Source organism: Plectropomus leopardus, chromosome 20, assembly GCF_026936395.1.
Source record: "Plectropomus leopardus strain MGB_pleo_1.0 chromosome 20, ASM2693639v1, whole genome shotgun sequence".
NCBI classification, from domain to species: domain Eukaryota; kingdom Metazoa; phylum Chordata; class Actinopteri; order Perciformes; family Serranidae; genus Plectropomus; species Plectropomus leopardus.
The window spans coordinates 28,859,342-28,878,482 of NC_142195.1; the positions used below are offsets into that span (position 1 = coordinate 28,859,342).

General features: G+C 39.5%; 2 protein-coding genes across 2 annotated transcripts in view; both read left to right on the plus strand.

Annotated features, from left to right (window-relative positions):
• The window catches only part of zmiz2 (zinc finger, MIZ-type containing 2), a 36,001-nt gene extending 23,580 nt beyond the window's left edge, over positions 1-12,421 (plus strand). The window contains 8 exon segments of the mRNA XM_088071543.1: positions 7-112; positions 1,359-1,516; positions 1,774-1,841; positions 1,937-2,005; positions 2,855-3,096; positions 4,251-4,372; positions 7,000-7,203; positions 8,599-12,421. Of these exon segments, the coding sequence (XP_087927669.1) occupies positions 7-112; positions 1,359-1,516; positions 1,774-1,841; positions 1,937-2,005; positions 2,855-3,096; positions 4,251-4,372; positions 7,000-7,203; positions 8,599-8,706 (1,077 nt within the window). The 3' untranslated portion in view covers positions 8,707-12,421.
• Positions 12,422-13,589: 1,168 nt separating this feature from the next.
• LOC121959706 (peptidyl-prolyl cis-trans isomerase-like) lies at positions 13,590-18,765 on the plus strand. The gene is made up of 5 exons (XM_042509166.2): positions 13,590-13,773; positions 15,294-15,324; positions 17,280-17,368; positions 18,123-18,295; positions 18,383-18,765. Exons 1-5 carry the CDS (start codon positions 13,705-13,707, stop codon positions 18,516-18,518), a joined length of 498 nt encoding a protein of 165 aa, XP_042365100.1. The 5' UTR covers positions 13,590-13,704; the 3' UTR covers positions 18,519-18,765.
• The last annotated feature ends 376 nt before the right edge of the window (positions 18,766-19,141 follow it).

Sequence of the window (19,141 nt, forward strand, 5' to 3'; positions counted from 1 at the left end):
CCGCAGTCCCACCTGTTTGTGTTACAGCTGGTCCACCGGCCGTCTGTCCGGTCTGTCCTGCAGGGTTTGATGAAGAAGAGACTCCTGCCGGCCGAGCACTGCATCACCAAGAGTGAGTTTCATTTGAATTTGTTAACTTTTTGGTACAAAATCATAAACTTTATTTATATTTCACCTTTAATCTGCTTAGCTTTGTTCAGATCTGGCGCAGGATCACTTATTCCCTCTGCAGTTTGCCTTCAAAAAAATATTATTTTTTAAAATTGTTTTTCATGGTTTTTATTAATCCTCAGGGATTGTTTGGAGCATTTTAGTCACTTTTCATTCTTTTTTTTTTTTTTAAATTTCAGTTGTGTTCATGCATACGGCATCAATTTTGCTACACTTTACTTACTGCTGCACATCTTTGACATGTTGTATTTTTTCTTAATTTTATACATTTTGTATACTTTATTTTTATGCTTATTTTATTAATAATGTCAGTGGGTTATATTTTATTTTCAGTTTTATGTTAAGCATTCTGTGCACTAACTTTTACTGATTTTATCTTACTTTTACTCGTATTATCAAGTGGATTTCATCTATTATTTATCTGTTCTTTTCTGCTTTTGATTTATTTTTACATGCAGGTTTTTATTGTCTTCTTGGGATTTCTAGCTCAGCTCGTACAATAAGTTTAAATGCATTATGGAAACAAAATTGCTGTGATAATAAAAAAAAATACTTAGCATGATGTTTATTGAAAATAATTTTGAAGTTTCTTTTTTTTCCAAAACATAGAGACATTGTTTAAAAAATGGTATTTAAAGTGTTGAAAAATCAATGAATATTTGATATTTATTTAACATGTGCTTAAAACTGAAGGGGATGAAGGAAAAGCAAACTTAATTTTATTAATTAATTTTAAAAAAACAAAAAACAGAAACACTTACATCCTAAAAAAAACAAGTTGGATTTATTTCCGAAATTCTATTGATTTATTTTATCTAATACATTTTTGTTATTTTGTCATTTAATTTCATTTATTTATTTATTTATTTTAAGTTTATTCATTTATTATTTTGTCCTTAATTGCTTTGCGTAACCATACTTTTTTTTTCCTTTTTCCTAATTTCTTTGTGTGTGTTTTTTGTTGTTGTTTAATGGGTAACTGTTGAAAATAATAAAGACATAATTGGAAAATAAAACATAAAATCTTAAGAAGGAGTGCTGTTGTCTAAAAAGTTCAGGAAGCAGACGGCTGATTTCAAGCTGCTCCGCCTCCTGCAGGTTCAAAAGACGCTTCGAGCAACAGAAAAACATTTCCCATAAAGCAGTGCGGTGACTGCGCTTACGTTTTTATCGTCTGTTTGTTTCAGTAAAACGAAATTTCAGTAGCGGCACCATCCCCGGGACCCCCGGTCTGAACGGAGAGGACGGCGTGGAGCAGACGGCGATCAAAGTTTCCCTCAAATGCCCGATCACGTTCAGACGAATCCAGCTGCCGGCCAGAGGTCACGACTGCAGACACATACAGGTGGAGGACGCACACACGCACACACACACACATACGCACGCACGCACACACACTCACTCACACACGCACACACACTCACTCACACACGCACACACACTCACTCACACACGCACACACACTCACTCACACACGCACACACGCACACACACGCACGCACACTCACTCACACACGCACACACACACTCACTCACACACGCACACACACTCACTCACACACGCCAGCAGCGTCTCTCACGCTCGTGTCTTTTATTTCGTAGTGCTTCGACCTGGAGTCCTATTTGCAGCTAAACTGTGAAAGAGGGACGTGGAGATGTCCAGTGTGCAAGTACGTCCTGCATCATCGTGTCTCTGCAGCTCTCAGAGTCCCTCACGTCGTCTCGGCGTGAAATTTACCGAAAACTTTGTTCTTCCTGTTCACAGTAAAACAGCTTTGCTAGAAGGACTGGAGGTGGACCAGTACATGCTCGGGATCCTCGTCTACATCCAGAAGTGAGTGTTCAGATGTTCAGATGAGTTAAATTTAAATGATTAATAATCGACTCAATTCATCTAAAAACATAGAGTCATGACATCATGACAAAAACCTGGCATTTAAAGGGTCAAAATTATGAAACTTAATTCATATTTTATATTCATGATTAGGACTGATGTTAAAATATTAACTCAGTGAAAGTATAAAATAATAAAATAATGTATAATATTTTTTATTGCCTGATTATCAAAAGTGAATTGTGTGTGCAGAATTTGATTTTTATTTATTGTTATTTTTTGCGCAGTGTCAGTGTTGCTGCTGCACCGACATATCCCAGGCTGTGATAATAATAATAATAACAATAATAATAATAATAATGATGATGATGATGATGATGATGATGATGATGATGATAATAATAATGATATATATATAATATATAATAATAATAATATATTGTAATATATATAATAATAATAATATATATAATAAAAAGAATTCACCTTTTTGTGCTTCCTTTCATCTAAAGACATAGTGGCATCATGACAAAAATGTTGGCATTTAAAAGGTTAAAGTAGAAAATCATATAAATATATAATATTTTTATATATAATTTTTTATATAAAATAATATTAATATATAATATTCTTTATATAAAATCATATTAATCTATAATATTTTATATATGATATTTTTGTATAAAATCATATTAATATATAATATTTTTTATATAAAATCATATATATTATATGTTTTAAAGCTTTATTTTGAAAAGCTCGTTTTTCTGTGCAGAGCGATATGTAAGTGTGTGACATCAAAGCGGCCACTGAGGGGTTAAACGAGGCCTCTGTGTTTTCCTCCCTCAGTTCTGACTACGAGGAGATCACCATCGACCCCGTGTGTGGGTGGCGGCCGGTGCCCGTCAAACCCGACCTGCACATAAAGGAGGAGCCCGACGGTCCGGTCCTGAAACGCTGCCGGACCGTCAGCCCGAGTCACATGGTCCTGCCCAACGTGATGGAGATGATCGCCGCTCTGGGCCCGGCGTCGTCCCCGTACCACAGTCTGACCGCGGGGGGCAGGAACACCCCCGACTACAACAGGCCAGGTACGCAAATATTCAGGTCCTTTACTGAACCACACTGTGAAAATACTCTGTTAGTATTAAAAGTAGTAAGTAGTAATAATTTCTCTCTCTTGAATTTTATTGTCTAAAACAAAAACAGAAATGTCAGAGTACTGCGTGATGTTTAAAAACACACAAAAACAACAACAACCCGGAAAAGGTGCCAACATTCAAATCATTTTGTAACAATTTTAAATTAATTATTATAATATTAATTATTATACAAGTATATTAAAGTTTTCCCAAGAAAAAAAACTGTAGTAATGAATGTGTATTATGACTAGTACTGTATATACTTTATGTAATCTGTGAACACACACATACTGTACACACACACACACACACACACACACACACACACATACTGTACACACACATACACACACACACACACACACACACACACACACACACATATTGTACACACACAAATACTGTACACACACGCACACACACATTCTACACACACACACACACACACACACACACACACGCATACATATTGTACACACACATACACACACATTCTACACACACACACACACACACACACACACACACACACACATACATATTGTACACACACATACTGTACACACACACACACACACACACACACACACACACACACACACTGTATGCTCTTAGACAGGAAGTGACCCAAAACATAATTTGAAGAGAAAAGAGTCTCAGTGTCCTCATCCTCCAGCTGGACACACTCTGTCTCCTCGCTGCTCCGCTCGCGATTACGTAACAGAAGACAAAAGACGACACCAGGGACACTTAACTGTCTTTGCCCGGGGGACACTTTTGTAGAATGACAGGAGGTCAGTGACGACAGCCCCGTACGTCTTTCCAGGATTCAGGACGTGTCTCTGATTTTAGGACATTTTTTTGATGCTGTTTTATGTCTCTGACTCCTGATGGAGAGTAAAAGGACAAAACTGTTCACAGAGTCAATCACTTTATTTTTATTGTGAGTTAGGAAATGTTTGGGGGCCCCTCGGCAGCCCGTCAGGGGCCAGATTTGTCCCTCGGGCAGCGAGTCGAGTATCAGTGCTGTACACGCTGTGTGTCCGTCCCCCTGCGTACGGAGCACTTTGTCCTGAAGTAACGTGTCTGGTTTTGTCTCGCAGGCAGTCAGGGATTCTCCGGACAGGCGGGATTCACAGACTTCCCCAACACTCCCGGCACCCCGACGCTCGGAGAGTACGCCTCCTCCGGAGCTCCTCCTCCGCTGCCCTATCAGCCCGAGCAGGTGGGACATTTCTCGTCATGTCTCTCTCTTACGTAACTTGCTGCTGCTGGAGGACACATGTCCCTCGTGTTGACGGAGGACGGCTGTCCTCTCTGTCCGCTTCACTGGTTTTTCTTCAACGGTCGAGTGAGCAGCAGGGACAGCCAGAGGGCCCAGAGCTCCTCTGCTCCTCCTCTCACAGAGCTCCTCTGCTCCTGCTCCTCCTCCTCTCACAGAGCTCCTCTGCTCCTCCTCTCACAGAGCTCCTCTGCTCCTCCTCCTCTTCCTCACACAGAGCTCCTCTGCTCCTCCTCCTCTTCCTCACACAGAGCTCCTCTGCTCCTCCTCTCACAGAGCTCCTCTGCTCCTCCTCCTCCTCCTCCTCACACAGAGCTCCTCTGCTCCTCCTCTCACAGAGCTCCTCTGCTCCTCCTCCTCCTCCTCCTCACACAGAGCTCCTCTGCTCCTCCTCTCACAGAGCTCCTCTGCTCCTCCTCTCACAGAGCTCCTCTGCTCCTCCTCTCACAGCACTCCTCTGCTCCTCCTCTCACAGAGCTCCTCTGCTCCTCCTCCTCCTCCTCACCTCCTCACACAGAGCTCCTCTGCTCCTCCTCTCACAGAGCTCCTCTGCTCCTTTTCCTCCTCTCACAGAGCTCCTCTGCGCCTCCTCTCACAGAGCTCCTCTGCACCTCCCCTCACAGAGCTCCTCTGTTCCTCCTCTCATAGAGCGCCTCCTCCTCTCACAGAGCTCCTCTGCTCCTCCTCTCACAGAGCTCCTCTGCTCCTCCTCTTACAGAGCTCCTCTGCTCCTCCTCCTCCTCTCACAGCGCTCCTCTGCTCCTCCTCTCACAGAGCTCCTCTGCTCCTCCTCCTCCTCGTCATACAGAGCTCCTCTGCTCCTCATCTCACAGAGCTCCTCTGCACCTCCCCTCACAGAGCTCCTCTGCTCCTCCTCTCATAGAGCGCCTCCTCCTCTCACAGAGCTCCTCTGCTCCTCCTCTCACAGAGCTCCTCTGCTCCTTTTCCTCCTCACACAGAGCTCCTCTGCTCCTCCTCTTACAGAGCTCCTCTGCTCCTCCTCCTCCTCTCACAGCGCTCCTCTGCTCCTCCTCTCACAGAGCTCCTCTGCTCCTCCTCTCACAGAGTCGGAGGTCCAAATTCATTCATATAAAACAGGCAGTAATAAATACACTAAAAACTACATAAATACACTAAAAACTACATAAATACACTAAAAACTACATAAATACACTAAAACCTCAATGCAATAAGAAAACCCAGAATCAAATCCCAGACCTTCAGACACACTACAGAGCAAACACACACACACACACACACACACACACACACACACACACACACACACACACACACACACACACACACACACACACACACACACACAGACACGCACACACAGACACACACAGACACGCACACACACACACACACACACACACACACACACAGACACACACACAGACACACACAGACACACACACACACAGACACACACACACAGACACACACACACACACACACACACACACACACACACACACACAGACACACACAGACACACACACACACACAGACACACACACACACACAGACACACACACACAGACACACACACACAGACACACACACACACACACACACACAGACACACACACACACACACACACACACACACACACACACACACACACACAGACACACACACAGACACACACACACAGACACACACACAGACACACACACACAGACACACACACACACACACACACACACACACACACACACACACACACACACACACACACACACACACACACACACACACACAGACACACACACACAGACACACACACACACACACACACACACAGACACACACACACAGACACACACACACACACAGACACACACACACACACAGACACACACACAGACACACACACACACAGACACACACACACACACACACACACACACACACACACACACACACACACACACAGACACACACACACACACAGACACACACACACACACACACACACACACACACACACACACACACACACACACAGACACACACACAGACACGCACACACACAGACACACACACAGACACACACACACACGGCAGCTCAGAAAAAGGTTTCTGTCATGTTTGATTTTCTCTCCAGAATATTTAAAATAAGATTAAACTTTCTCCTGTGTGGTTCTCTGGAAAGGAGCTCGTTTCAAGCGAAATTTGGCTTTTTGGAATCGCCTGAAATACTTCACAGGAAGGTTTTTTCTCAGCTGTGTGTGTTTTCTGTTCGCAGTTGGAGTCTGCAGATTCGGAGGGTTTCCGGACACGTGCCGGCTGTCCGCTCCTGCTGCTCCGTCAGTTAAGAGCTTTTCACGGGAGCTGAAGTCGACAGCGGAGACTGACTTTATATTTACTCGCCGAAACGCGTCACGCCTGTCGCAGGCAGCCGCTCGGCCGTCTTCGCCGCCTGTCACGCGCGGCTGCCGCTCTCAAGAAAACGAGGCGCCGAGTTGACCCGGCGTGACCTCTGCGTGCTGTTTAGCAGAGACTTTTCATGACCGTGAAATAAAGATTGTCCTCTTGTCTTTGTGTCTGTCCCCCTCAGACGCCGCACTCCGGACGCCTCGAGCACGGCCATAACCTCCTCCAGCAGCAGCAGCACAGTTCGGGCGTTCACGGCGACGCCGGCAGTCCGCTGCCGCCGCGGAGCGTCGGCGCTCAGAATAACTCGCGGCTGCAGAGCGAAGGCTCCTTCGGTCTGGGAGGCCCCGGAGCACCTGGAGGAGACGGGGCCGAGCACGCGCTGGACGTGAGTGTTGACCGTGTCGGTGACGCGCTCGCTCAGATCGGAGCTCGACCTGAAACTTTGTTCCCGCACGCGTCGGATCCACGAGGTTTAAATCATCAAAGCACCGAAGAAAGAGCGAATTCAGCTTTTCACGTAGCGCTTCGTCACTTTCACTCAGTCAGGATCCAAAAATCCATAAAACCGTTGAATCTGAAATCTGGGACTTAAGTTGAGGACAGAATTTAAAATCTTTTCACTTTTATCCCCTGAAGTAAATAAATAAGCGTGAAGAAAATACAGTTTTATGCTGAAGAGTACAGTAAACTGATTTTCAAAGTTCTGCCAGAAATTAACATGAAATAATTTAATAACAATTTAATTAATAATTTAGTTTAATTTAAAATTAAGGGAGAGTAAAGTCTTTACATATGAACTTAAATGAAATAAGTAATAATCAGTAATTTATGATAAAACAACATTTAATTTAATTTGATTTAATTTAATTAAGGGAGAGGAAAGTGTTTACGTATGAACTTAAAATGAAATAAGTAATAATCAGTAAATTAGGATAAAATAAAATAGAATTAAATTATATTAAATAGAATGAAAAAGAATAAAATAAAATAGAATTAAATTAAATTTAAGTTAAGTTAAATTAAATTATATTAAATTGAAAATTAAGGGAGGGGAAAGTCTTCACATATGGGCCGCTTTAGTTAACAGTCAGCTGATTTTCAAAGTTAAACCAGAACTTAATAATCAGTAAATTAAAATAAAATTAGATAAAATAAAAATAGAATAGAATAAAATTAAATAGAAAATTAAATGTATTTATACTCTCTCTGAGTGTCGTTAAATGTGTTTATACTCTCTCTGTGTGTCGTTAAATGTATTTATACTCTCTCTGAGTGGCGTTACGTGTATTTATACTCTCTCTGTGTGTTGTTACGTGTATTTATACTCTCTCTGAGTGTGGTTACGTGTATTTATACTCTCCCTGAGTGTGGTTACGTGTATTTATACTCTCTCTGAGTGTGGTTACGTGTATTTATACTCTCCCTGAGTGTGGTTACGTGTATTTATACTCTCTCTGAGTGTGGTTACGTGTATTTATACTCTCTCTGAGTGTTGTTACGTGTATTTATACTCTCTCTGAGTGTGGTTACGTGTATTTATACTCTCTGTGAGTGTGGTTACGTGTATTTATACTCTCTCTGAGTGTGGTTCCGTGTATTTATACTCTCTCTGTGTGTCGTTATGTGTATTTATACTCTCTCTGTGTGGCGTTACGTGTATTTATACTCTCTCTGAGTGTGGTTACGTGTATTTATACTCTCTCTGAGTGTGGTTACGTGTATTTATACTCTCTCTGAGTGTGGTTACGTGTATTTATACTCTCTCTGTGTGTCGTTAAAGCTTCTTCCTGAGCTGACCAACCCTGACGAGCTGCTGTCGTACCTCGGCCCCCCCGACCTCCCGAACAACAGCAGCGATGACCTGCTGTCTCTGTTCGAGAACAACTGACCGCCGCCGCGTGTTCGCTCACCTTCCAGCTCCTCCGCTCGCTGTAGCCCCGCCCTCATTGGTTGAAGACAGCAGCGTCTCCGTCGGCGTCCTCCTCTTCCTCTCCTGTGTGTGTGTGTGTGTGTGTGTGTGTGTGTGTGTGTGTGTGTATCTTTGTCTTTCTGAAGCGTCCTGCTGACATTCATCCCGCGCGGTTATGGAGGAAGAGGCGGGAACGCTGTGGACGATGAAGAAACCGCAGACGCCGACTCTGCAGACCAGCGTTTAAACTATAGCACAAAGCCTGAAGGATCCGATCTGCAGTATTTACGTCACAGGTGTATCAGATGAAGCAGAGGATGATGGGAGCTGAGGCGTGTTCACGAGGCGTTAACGGACACGTTAAATCAGTGGTTCACAAACTCCTTTTTTTTCAGTCGCGGCGACCTTTTGCACGCACACATTCCTGCTCGATTATTTTCTCTGCTGTTTACCTCGAGATCGAAATATAAGATTATCATCGTGTTAACGGGAAATTCGCCGCCTTTTACGTGGATTTTAGCCAAATGTTGACGGTTTATTTGATTATTGAAGCTCGTCAGTTCGTGCTTTATTGACCGAGAAAGTTGAGCTGCAGATTCGGTTATTCCTGCATCCAGCGGCGTCATTTTAAAGTGACGGTGACACAACGCGGGTTTCTATTAACGCTCAAATTGCGCAAATTTAAAAAACTCCAATTTATCGCTAAAAAAGCTTTTACTCTCACATGAGGTGGAATTTCAGGCGATTCAAAAAAAGACGTATTTTGCAAAAAAACCTTTTTGACCCGACGTAGCCGCGATCACGAGCTCGATCACGTCACAGTTTAGCAGAAAATTCAGCGCTGAAGGAAATCAGAAGCGGAAGATTCGGGTGGTGACGTGAAGTCGTGCGACCTCGATGTTGTGCGTTTTTTGTAACGACAGCTTTTTGCTTAATTTACGGTTCAAAACTCGCAGACGTTCATCTGCGAAGGTTATCACGCTGAACAAAACAAAAGTATCATAAACTTGCGTTCGTCACAGATTATTATTTTTGGCGATAATCGAAAATCCCAGAAGGTTTTTGACGAGGGAACCAGTGCGATGCTGACTTCCTATTTGCCGTAAAAAACATTTTTAAAAAAAAAAAACGTCATCCCTTCACCGCTCTACAGAAATAAAGCTGCTAATGTTTTGAACATCCATCGCCATGGTTACTGTAACGTTATCGCCAGAGGAAAAAATCTTGCAATGTCAATTTTAGCGACATTTCAAAAATAGCGTTTAAATTTTGCACAAATCTTTAAAGGAAACCCGCCTTTAGCTGCAGGAAGAGCGGCACGTCGCCTCAGCTCTGAGTGAACATCAGCGACAAAATCGGTTTTATTCCTGTGTTTTTTATTGGAACGTCCTAACGGCTGATTTGATTGGACGACGAGGCGTGCGTGCTCCTCTCACGTCGATCTGTGCAGGAAGATCAGGGAGGAAGACGTTTGCAGCCGCGGCACTGAACGCAGAAAACTCAATTTTCTCGCTCAAAAAAGCACAAACTGAAGAATTTTTTGCACTCTGATCCAACAAAATGTGGCCGATTTTCCCGTTTAAGTTTCCAGAGTTGTGAGATTCTTTTTTGTAATATTTTAAACGGCCGTAAACCCCCCCGACCTACGAGCTCTCAGTCTGCGAACCGCTGCAGTAAAGACTAAGGCTCGTGATGTTTATATTTTTCTTTTTGTCAGTGACTCCCGTGAAAAAACCAAAACCAAAAATGTGTCAGTCCGTCTCTCAACACAGTTAATACTTTTATTTTTTAAATAGGTAATTTTCTCTTTTATCAAAGAAACAGGAAATAGTGCATTTTTTAGGGACTATTTTCAGCGGCGGATTAATCCACATTTGAGGCAGCACGACGCTGTTTCTGAAATTGGTTTTGGTCTTTTTAGGGGATTTATTACGGGGTTCGTAAGGTCACGAAAAACCTGAAAAAGTCCAGGAGACTTGAAAATTCAGAATTTCCTGAAAACTAAATATATCATAATTTTTAAAATAAATTTTTAAACAAACCTTTTTAATAACACATCGTGTGTTTAAGGACCATCAGAAATGTGAAAATACAAAGATATTTCGTTTTTTCCGGTTTTCGGCTGTGATAAATGGTGCCGTGTTTTGGTGGTTTTTAGAGAAATTTAAGGTTTCAACAGTGATTTCTTTTTTCTTTTAAAACCACTCAAAAAGAATTTTAAAGAAAAAATTCACCAAATATTTTAAAGGAAAAAAGGCATTTTTTTATTTTAAAAAAAACCAAGATGATTTGGAAAGCGTGTTTTCTCTAAAAATCACAAAAAAAGCTCAACCTTTTTTTTTTTCCACCAAATATTTTAAAGGAAAGAAACAGTTTTTTAAAAGAAAATGTGGGTTTGGAAGGCATTTTTTCTTTTGAAAAAAGATATATTTAAAGAAAATTAGCTGATTCTGAAGGCATGTTTTCCTTAAATATCACCCAAAAAATTTTAAGGGAAAAAATGCCATTTTTTAATAGAATACATCCAAATTTTTCAGGCATGATCTCCTTAAAAAATGCCAATTTTGTTTTCTGAATTCAGTGTTTTTTAAATAATATTTATTTTAAAAAATAGTCTAAAAAAGCTACTATATTGTAAAGAAAAATAACCGATCACGAGTATCGATGGTCGTTTCAGAGAATCTTTCAAATTTGCCTCAAAGTCGTGGAAATTTCTGGGTGAAAACGAACCCCGTCACGAACAAAAAGAAAATTATAAATAATCACCCGACTTTAACGCGTGATGATGTAAGATAAGGGCAGCGGTCACACTTTTGTGTCTCCGTGACGACGGAGCAAAAGAAAACAGAGTGACCTCGCGTGAGGAAAACGATGTACAATAGACTTTTTTTAATTTTACGACATGAAGTTTGGAGCGCGCTGAGGTTCACTGCATCTCTGACGTCCTTCAGCACTGTGAAATATATAAAAACTCATCTCTCCCTCTGTTGGTTTCTCCCTCTCTGGAGGTTTTTTGTTTTTCTCCGAGCATACTGTAAATGCTGTGTGTCGTGGCATTTTCTGCCATTTGAAAGCTATTAGTATGTTTTAAAGTCATGTATAACCCATCTTGACGCGGGTTTATGTACTGTATAATCAGCTGTTTTCATTAGAGAACGTGTGTGTATCAAATGAATCGTTAATCATGGTAATTTTAATGTTATTTAGTTGGATAATGGATCATTGTTGGCACTGTATACATACTGTATGTTAGAAAATTATAAAGCAATTGTAAAAAAGGTCATACGGATGCATGTGTGGCGCCAAACCGCCAGCTGAGTCATGCGGTTAAAAGACGCAGAGGAAGGATTATTCTTAATACCACTTTTTAAAAGCTGGCGGTTTTTTTCTATGGATGATTTAACCCTTTGTGGTCCAGCAAGGCAAGAAGGAGAAATTATGTTCTTTGCAAATTGAGCAACACAGTGATGTTATATTTGGAAATTGTGGACTATTTAACTGCAAATTTGCTAGTAAAAAAAAAAAAAAGAAGTTTTTTAATATGTAAACTATTCCACATATTTTGTAACACATTGTAATTGCCATTATTTTCTATTTATTTTTTAATCATAATCGTCATTGTACCTACAGTTTCCTCGTCCCTTTCCTGAATCTCAGAATCTGAATTAAAAATCACTTTATTTGACAAAAATAATTTGTTTTTGGAAGCTCTGATATTCGTTAATTAGAAATATAATTCAGAAATATTTAAAGGGACAGTTCACAAAATCAAAAATACATATGTTTCCTCTCACATATAATACTTTTTATAAACCGATATCGGCCATAGAGATATCTGACTTTCATTGAAAAATACACACATTTTGGGCTGAAAAGCTGTTAAAACAATAGCAGGTTGCTAAAAAAATAAATTAAAAAAATCCATATTTTGGAACTTAAAGGCCACCGAAAAACTACGCAGAGAACTAAAACATAAACATGTAACGACTAACTACTACTTAACTTTTTACTAATACCTTTTACTCATGTTGTGCTAATTTTGGGGAAATTTCTTCAGTTTCTTTCTTTCCATATTTTTGAAAGAAAATAAGTCAATTTACTCAAAGTTTCAAAGGGTTAAAGGATCTCAGCTCTTATTCCACCTCTGATTTGGATACTTTTTAAAGCACGTTTCTAACCATTTTGGTGCTTCGGAACAAATATTTCCAGATTTGAATAAATTTGCTTAAAATCATTGAATCTCACCAGATATTTCGGATGAGTTTAACTAAACATTTTTAGCACACAAGTTTTTTTTTAAAAAACTTTTCTCCCACAGCTTTATTTAACAAAAAAATGTACAAAGTAAATCAGACAAACAAGAACACAAACATACATGAGAACACAAATAAGAAGATAATAATTAGTAAAATATATATATATCAATGCATAAACCAATTTATTTTAAAAGGACACGGGCAGAAATAAAAATAATGCATATTCATATCACATCAGGGGTTTTACCAAATAAGTTTTTGTAGTAATCTAAAAATGTGTTGCTTTTTTTGTTATTTATAAGAGAGAAGAAAGATAGAAAAAGGAGTGTGAACATACATTTTTTGTTTGTGGATAAAAAATTTGGCCACTAAAATAAAAAAAACATAATTAAAATATTTATTACTTGTATCTTCATAATAGTCAAACACATCTTTTAGTGTAAATCATGTGTGATATTACAGTAATTTATCTGTTTTTTCTCATCAGAAACTGATATACGGGTCACCAGCGTCTGACCCCGCCTCCTCTGCGCTCCTATTGGTCCCCTCTGGCGTCTGTCAGAAGCGGGCGTGGCTGTGATTGGCTGTCGGCTGCCTTTACATCAGCGGCTCACACCGCTTCAGAAATAAAGACCTAAATAGATCCAGAGCATCTCACGCGCTGCTGGACGCATCGGGCGCATTTTCTCATCATTTCCAAACCGCACGCGCGCTCATAAACATGGGAAACCCGCGAGTTTTCTTTGACATCACCATCGATGGAGCCAACGCCGGCAGGATCGTGATGGAGGTGAGAACAGCGCACTTCAAATGTTGCCCCTTTTTAAAACATGTCTTTATTTTTTAAAAGTTAATTGAGGTTTAAAATCTTCAGGTGTGAGATTTCCAAAACGGCCGGAAGCTGACAGACATTTTGCAGAGCGTCAGCTTGTCTCGTGCAGCTGCTGGGCTTCCATTTTGACAGCGTTTTGCGTGCATATTTATTTATTTATATCCTGGCGTGGTGAGATTAATTGCACGAGTACAGAAAACAGCAATTAAATTAAAAATGTGATTAAAAGTGTGTCCTGCAGAGATGGCAACCCGCCGGAAACGCCCAACAGCTGCAGCTGATTTAACAAACGCTGCGGGTCAAACGTGCAGCTCAGGCTGCAAATCTCTGCCTGCAGCTGATTTTAGGTGTTTCATTTCTGCATGTCGGCCTAACACAGATAAAATCATTATTCAGAAAGTTAATCAACCGTTTAGATAACAATTCAAACAAAAAATGCCAAATATACACTGTTTTCAGCTCCTCGTGCATGGAAATCTTGCATTTTCTTATTATATATTTGAATTATTTTATTAAATATGTTTGGGTTATGAGCTGCTGATTGGTCAAAACACGACATTTGAATAATTTAGATTTAGATCAAGAAAATGTATTGTGACATTTGTCAATAAGGAAGCACATCCATAAGCACAAAATGTCCTCGAGTATATACGTAGGTGACACGCCCCTTCGTATATTTACAACCTGCAAATAGATAAATACAATACTCTAAATAATACATAACAGGTAAATGAAAGCATAACGGCACAAAATATAAATATATGATAAAAATGTGAACAACAAAAATAATAAAATGATATACCAACTACTAAAACTGTAAAAAAGAGTGAAATGTGAAAAGTGTTAGAAAATGACCTGAAAAATAGTTGAAAGAAAGGGAAAATAAACAAGAAAACAAATGAACTGGTAAAAGTTTTTAAATAAATATAATAATTCTGGAAAATATTTTTTTTTAAATTATGATAATTATTTTTAAAAAATTGTTTTCTGCACAATGTAAAAAAAAATACAAAGAAAATAACCTGAAAAATGGCCAAAAAAGGAGAAAACAAACAAACAAAGCAAGCAATCGAGCAAGAAAATAAATAAGTAAAAGTGCTTAAAAGTGATAATAATTCTGTAAAGTAAATGTGAAAATAGGTCTATGATCATGACAGAAAATATATCTTTCTTGGCATTGTAAAAAGCTGAAGAAAATTACCTGAAATTAGGATGCAAAAGACAAAAAAAGTTAAAATGAGACGAAACAAATAAATAACCAGGAAAAAGTGCCTACAACTTCATAGTTTTCCATAAAATAATTTTAAATACATAATTATGATAATTTTAAATATAGTTTCTGGATATTTTTTCTTTAAATTTAAAGGTTTGTTAAAGTTTATTTAAGGATTAAAAGTTTAATTTTCCTGTCTATGCATTGTGTGTCCTCCACTTCTGCAGCGTCTTTTTTACTCACTGAAACCTTTCGTGTTTTGCAGCTTCGGGCTGACGTGGTCCCAAAAACTGCAGGTATGATCTCTGACTGTGAAGCTGCTGCGGCTTTTTCCAGACTCCCAATATGGATTCATGTGTTGTTGAGGAAACTATGCGTCCCCATTAATCTGCAGCTGAGAGTGGATCTGTTTATGGAGGAGACTGTGGCTGACTCAGAGTGTGACACCACCGATTAACCCTTCAGGGCCCACGTTAATATCACACACACTCGCATCGCTCTGCATGAAAAATACGCTTTTCAGTGCTAATCATAAATATCAAATATTCATTAATTTTCAGAATTTTATCCCTTTAATTGTCAGGTTTTTGTCATTATGCTGCTAAAAAAATTCAAACACCACATGCAGAGTAGATTTATTTTTGGATTATCACAGCCTGACATATGTCAATGATTAGCAGTGACATTGATTTTTAGACAGTTATGTTTTATGCCAACATCAGTGCTAATCATAAATATCAAATATTCATTAATTTTCAGAATTTTAACCCTTTAAATGTCAGGTTTTTCAGTATATATTATTCTAATATACTACATGCTAAGTTGATTTTATTTAATTCTATTTTTGTTATGATCACAGTCTGAGATTTGTCAGTGATTAACTGCAGCTTTGATTGTGACAGTGCACCTAGTGTGTATTTTATAATTGCATGTATTTCCTCCATATGCCAAATATGGTCAAAATGACCTCATCAGGTGGTAAATAGTCAAAAAGACAAATTCAGAGTCAAAAGCCCAGAATGACACCCAGAAATAATACAAGTCCTGTTTTTCTGCTCTGATGGCTGTGGGATCAAAAATGTCAGTTTGAATGGGTTTCAATGGAGCATTTTTGGACCTGAACAGTCTGAATGTAACTATTTAGTTTCCACAGTGTATTTTAGACTTATTGTAGGAGCTGAGCTGCAAATTCACTGATTACACTCAAATACACAATCTGGACTACATTTAGGACACATGCATCAACACACACACAATTATCAAAAAAATGAAGAAAGAAAAGTGTAAAATGCACCAAACGGTCAGTTAAGGGTTAATAAAGCCTGAAGAGCTGTTTTCGGAGCTGAAAGTGTAAACAGTGATATGCTGCTAGGTGCAGTCACTGCTGTGATTAATATGAAAGGGAGGATGAAGAAAAAGGAAAATGCAGACTTACACTGTTTTCTTTGTCCCAACATGAAAACCGTCCTGATGCATCAGTGACTGCGGCTGACTTTTGTCCCACTTTGCCATTATTAGTGATCTGACCTCGTTTCTACTCAGATGGTGCAGAAAAAATGGCCTATATGCGTCCTTTGTGCATTTAGTAATCTCCACAGTTACACAGCTGCAGATGTCAGATGTTATCAGCGTCCTACTGTTATTTTACAGAGTCAACACTGTAAATTACTCTCTCACCTTTGGCTGTTGGAAAATAAATCCCATATCGAAGCAAATGACTACAGAGAGACACGAACGACCACAAGGAGACTTAAAGCAACTGCAAAATGATGCTAAGCAAACACAAAAAGGTGCAAAACAACCCCAAAAAACGATGCAAACGACCAAAAAGAGACTGAAAACAACTATAAATGTACATAAAGCAACCACGAAGAGACGTAAAACAACTGTAAAGATGCAAAAAAACCACGAGCAGATGCTTAACAACCACAAAAACATTTAAAATAACTGCAAATAGACATAAATGACACCAGAGAGACGCGACCAGACACAAGAAGACTCAAAATAACTGCAGAGAGACGTAGAGCAACTGCAAGGAGATACTAAACAAAACATTTAAAATGACATAAAGATCCAAAACGACCACAAAGTGGCTCAAAACAACCAAAAAGCTTTAAAACCACGCAGCTTAAAACTGATGCAAGCAGGGCGAAAAATAAAGTGTTCAACAGATCTGCCAGTGATGGTGCTTTTTACCTAGATATTACATATATTTCTTATTCTTATGAAGTGACATGTTTTTATTTTGCAGAAAATTTCCGAGCTTTGTGCACCGGAGAGAAAGGTTTTGGGTACAAGGGCTCCACGTTTCACCGCCTCATCCCTAAATTCATGTGTCAGGTACAGTGAAGTCCTGTTTTCTTGTGTTTTGATCGCCTGTGGGGATTTTTTTGGTTTGTTTTGTTTCTCTGGGTGCAGATGCAGGAGACACACCCGTGCATTTGTCCCCCTGAAAAAAGAAACATGAAAGCAGCAAAAATTAAAGACGTTTAAACCACAGATTGATGCAGAAAAGGCACAAATGTGTGCATAAAAATGCACAAAAATGCAGGAAATTTGTGTTTGATGCTCGAAATTTTCCTGAAAGCTACGTACACTGTCGTCCTGGACCACTAGTTCCCAACCTGGGGCTCCTGACCCCCTTTTTGATTCACCAAAACTGGATGGGGTCCTGAGGCCTTCTGGATTTCAGAACTAAGAAAACTTAAAAAAAACATAATAATGGGCGACCTCTAGTTCACCTGCTAGAGTGTGTGTCCCACATGCCGAGGCCTTTGCAGCGGTTCGATTCCCAGCTGTGGTCCTTTGCTGCGTGTCATTCCTCCTCTCTCTCTCCTACATGAATCTACAGCTGTCCTTTCAATAAAGGGAAAATCCCCAAAAAATAATCTTAAAAAAAAAAAAAAATTAAAAAAATAGAAGAAATAATGTTTAAAAAAATGTAATACAGACAGAGAATCAAAACTTAAAAAAAATATGATAAATAAACCTTTTTATACAGATTAAAAATTGTAAAAAAAAATCTCAAAAATACCAGGAAAATTCATCTTGTTTTTTTTTTGTTTTTTTTTAAATGTATTTATTTTTTTCTCAGGGCGGGGACTTTACCAACCACGATGGAACCGGAGGTAAATCCATCTATGGCGAGAAGTTTGCGGATGAGAACTTCACGCTGAAGCACGCAGGCCTGGGCACTCTGTCCATGGCCAACGCCGGCGCCAACACCAACGGCTCCCAGTTCTTCATCTGCACCGCCAACACTGACTGGTGAGCTCCGCTTTGAGCCGCGCTGAAGCATCCAGGTCCAGTTTCCGATGTGCGTCTCACATACTAATCGAGCTCTCTGCTCTGCAGGCTCAACGGGAAGCACGTGGTGTTCGGCAGTGTTGTGGAGGGCACTGATGTTGTCAAGGCGATGGAGAAGCAAGGCACAAAGAGCGGCACTCCCAAAGCCAAGGTCGTCATTGCCGAATGTGGCGAGCTGAAATAGGGCGACAAAAGCTGCTCCAGTTCAGCCTGTTCCTGTCAGAAATCCTCCACGTCCCGCCGAATATTTAAAAACGGTGTGTATCTGCAGCATCAGTAGGAAAACACCCGACTTTGTCCTCTAAAAGACGTTTGTCTGCAGTGTTGATATTCATTCTGTTATATTTTGTAACCTCTTTGTACCCTTCTTTGTTAACAAAAATCAGAATAAAACGATGCTGATGGTGTAAATAAAACAAACTGAAAGCTTGCTTTGTGTTCGTCCTCTCGTTCACAGATCGCATCAGAACGTGACCCTTATGGCTCGCTTTAATATCACACACTCCAACTGCTTTGAGCTCAAAATGCACTTTTTAAAATCAAGTTTAAAGAAGAAAAAAATCAAATAAAAAAAAATCATTTTCTACTTTCCTTTTAGTTCATTTTTAACCATTAGTCTTAATCATAAATAGCAAATATTCATTTATTTTTTTAATTGTAAACTTTAAATGCAAGGTTTTTGTCATGATGTCATTTTTTTAGATTTAGAAATAATTGAATAATTTTCAGAATTTTAACCCTTTAAATGGCAGGTTTTTCAATATATAAAATTTTAATATACTACATGCTAAGTTGATTTTATTTTTT

Coding starts and splice junctions, on each gene's coding strand:
- LOC121959706 (XM_042509166.2), top strand. CDS start 13,705: ATGGGAAACCCGCGAGTTTTCTTTGACATCACCATCGATGGAGCCAAC. Junction 15,325..17,279: donor CGTGGTCCCAAAAACTGCAG/GTATGATCTCTG, acceptor TTTATTTTGCAG/AAAATTTCCGAGCTTTGTGC. Junction 18,296..18,382: donor TGCACCGCCAACACTGACTG/GTGAGCTCCGCT, acceptor TCTGCTCTGCAG/GCTCAACGGGAAGCACGTGG.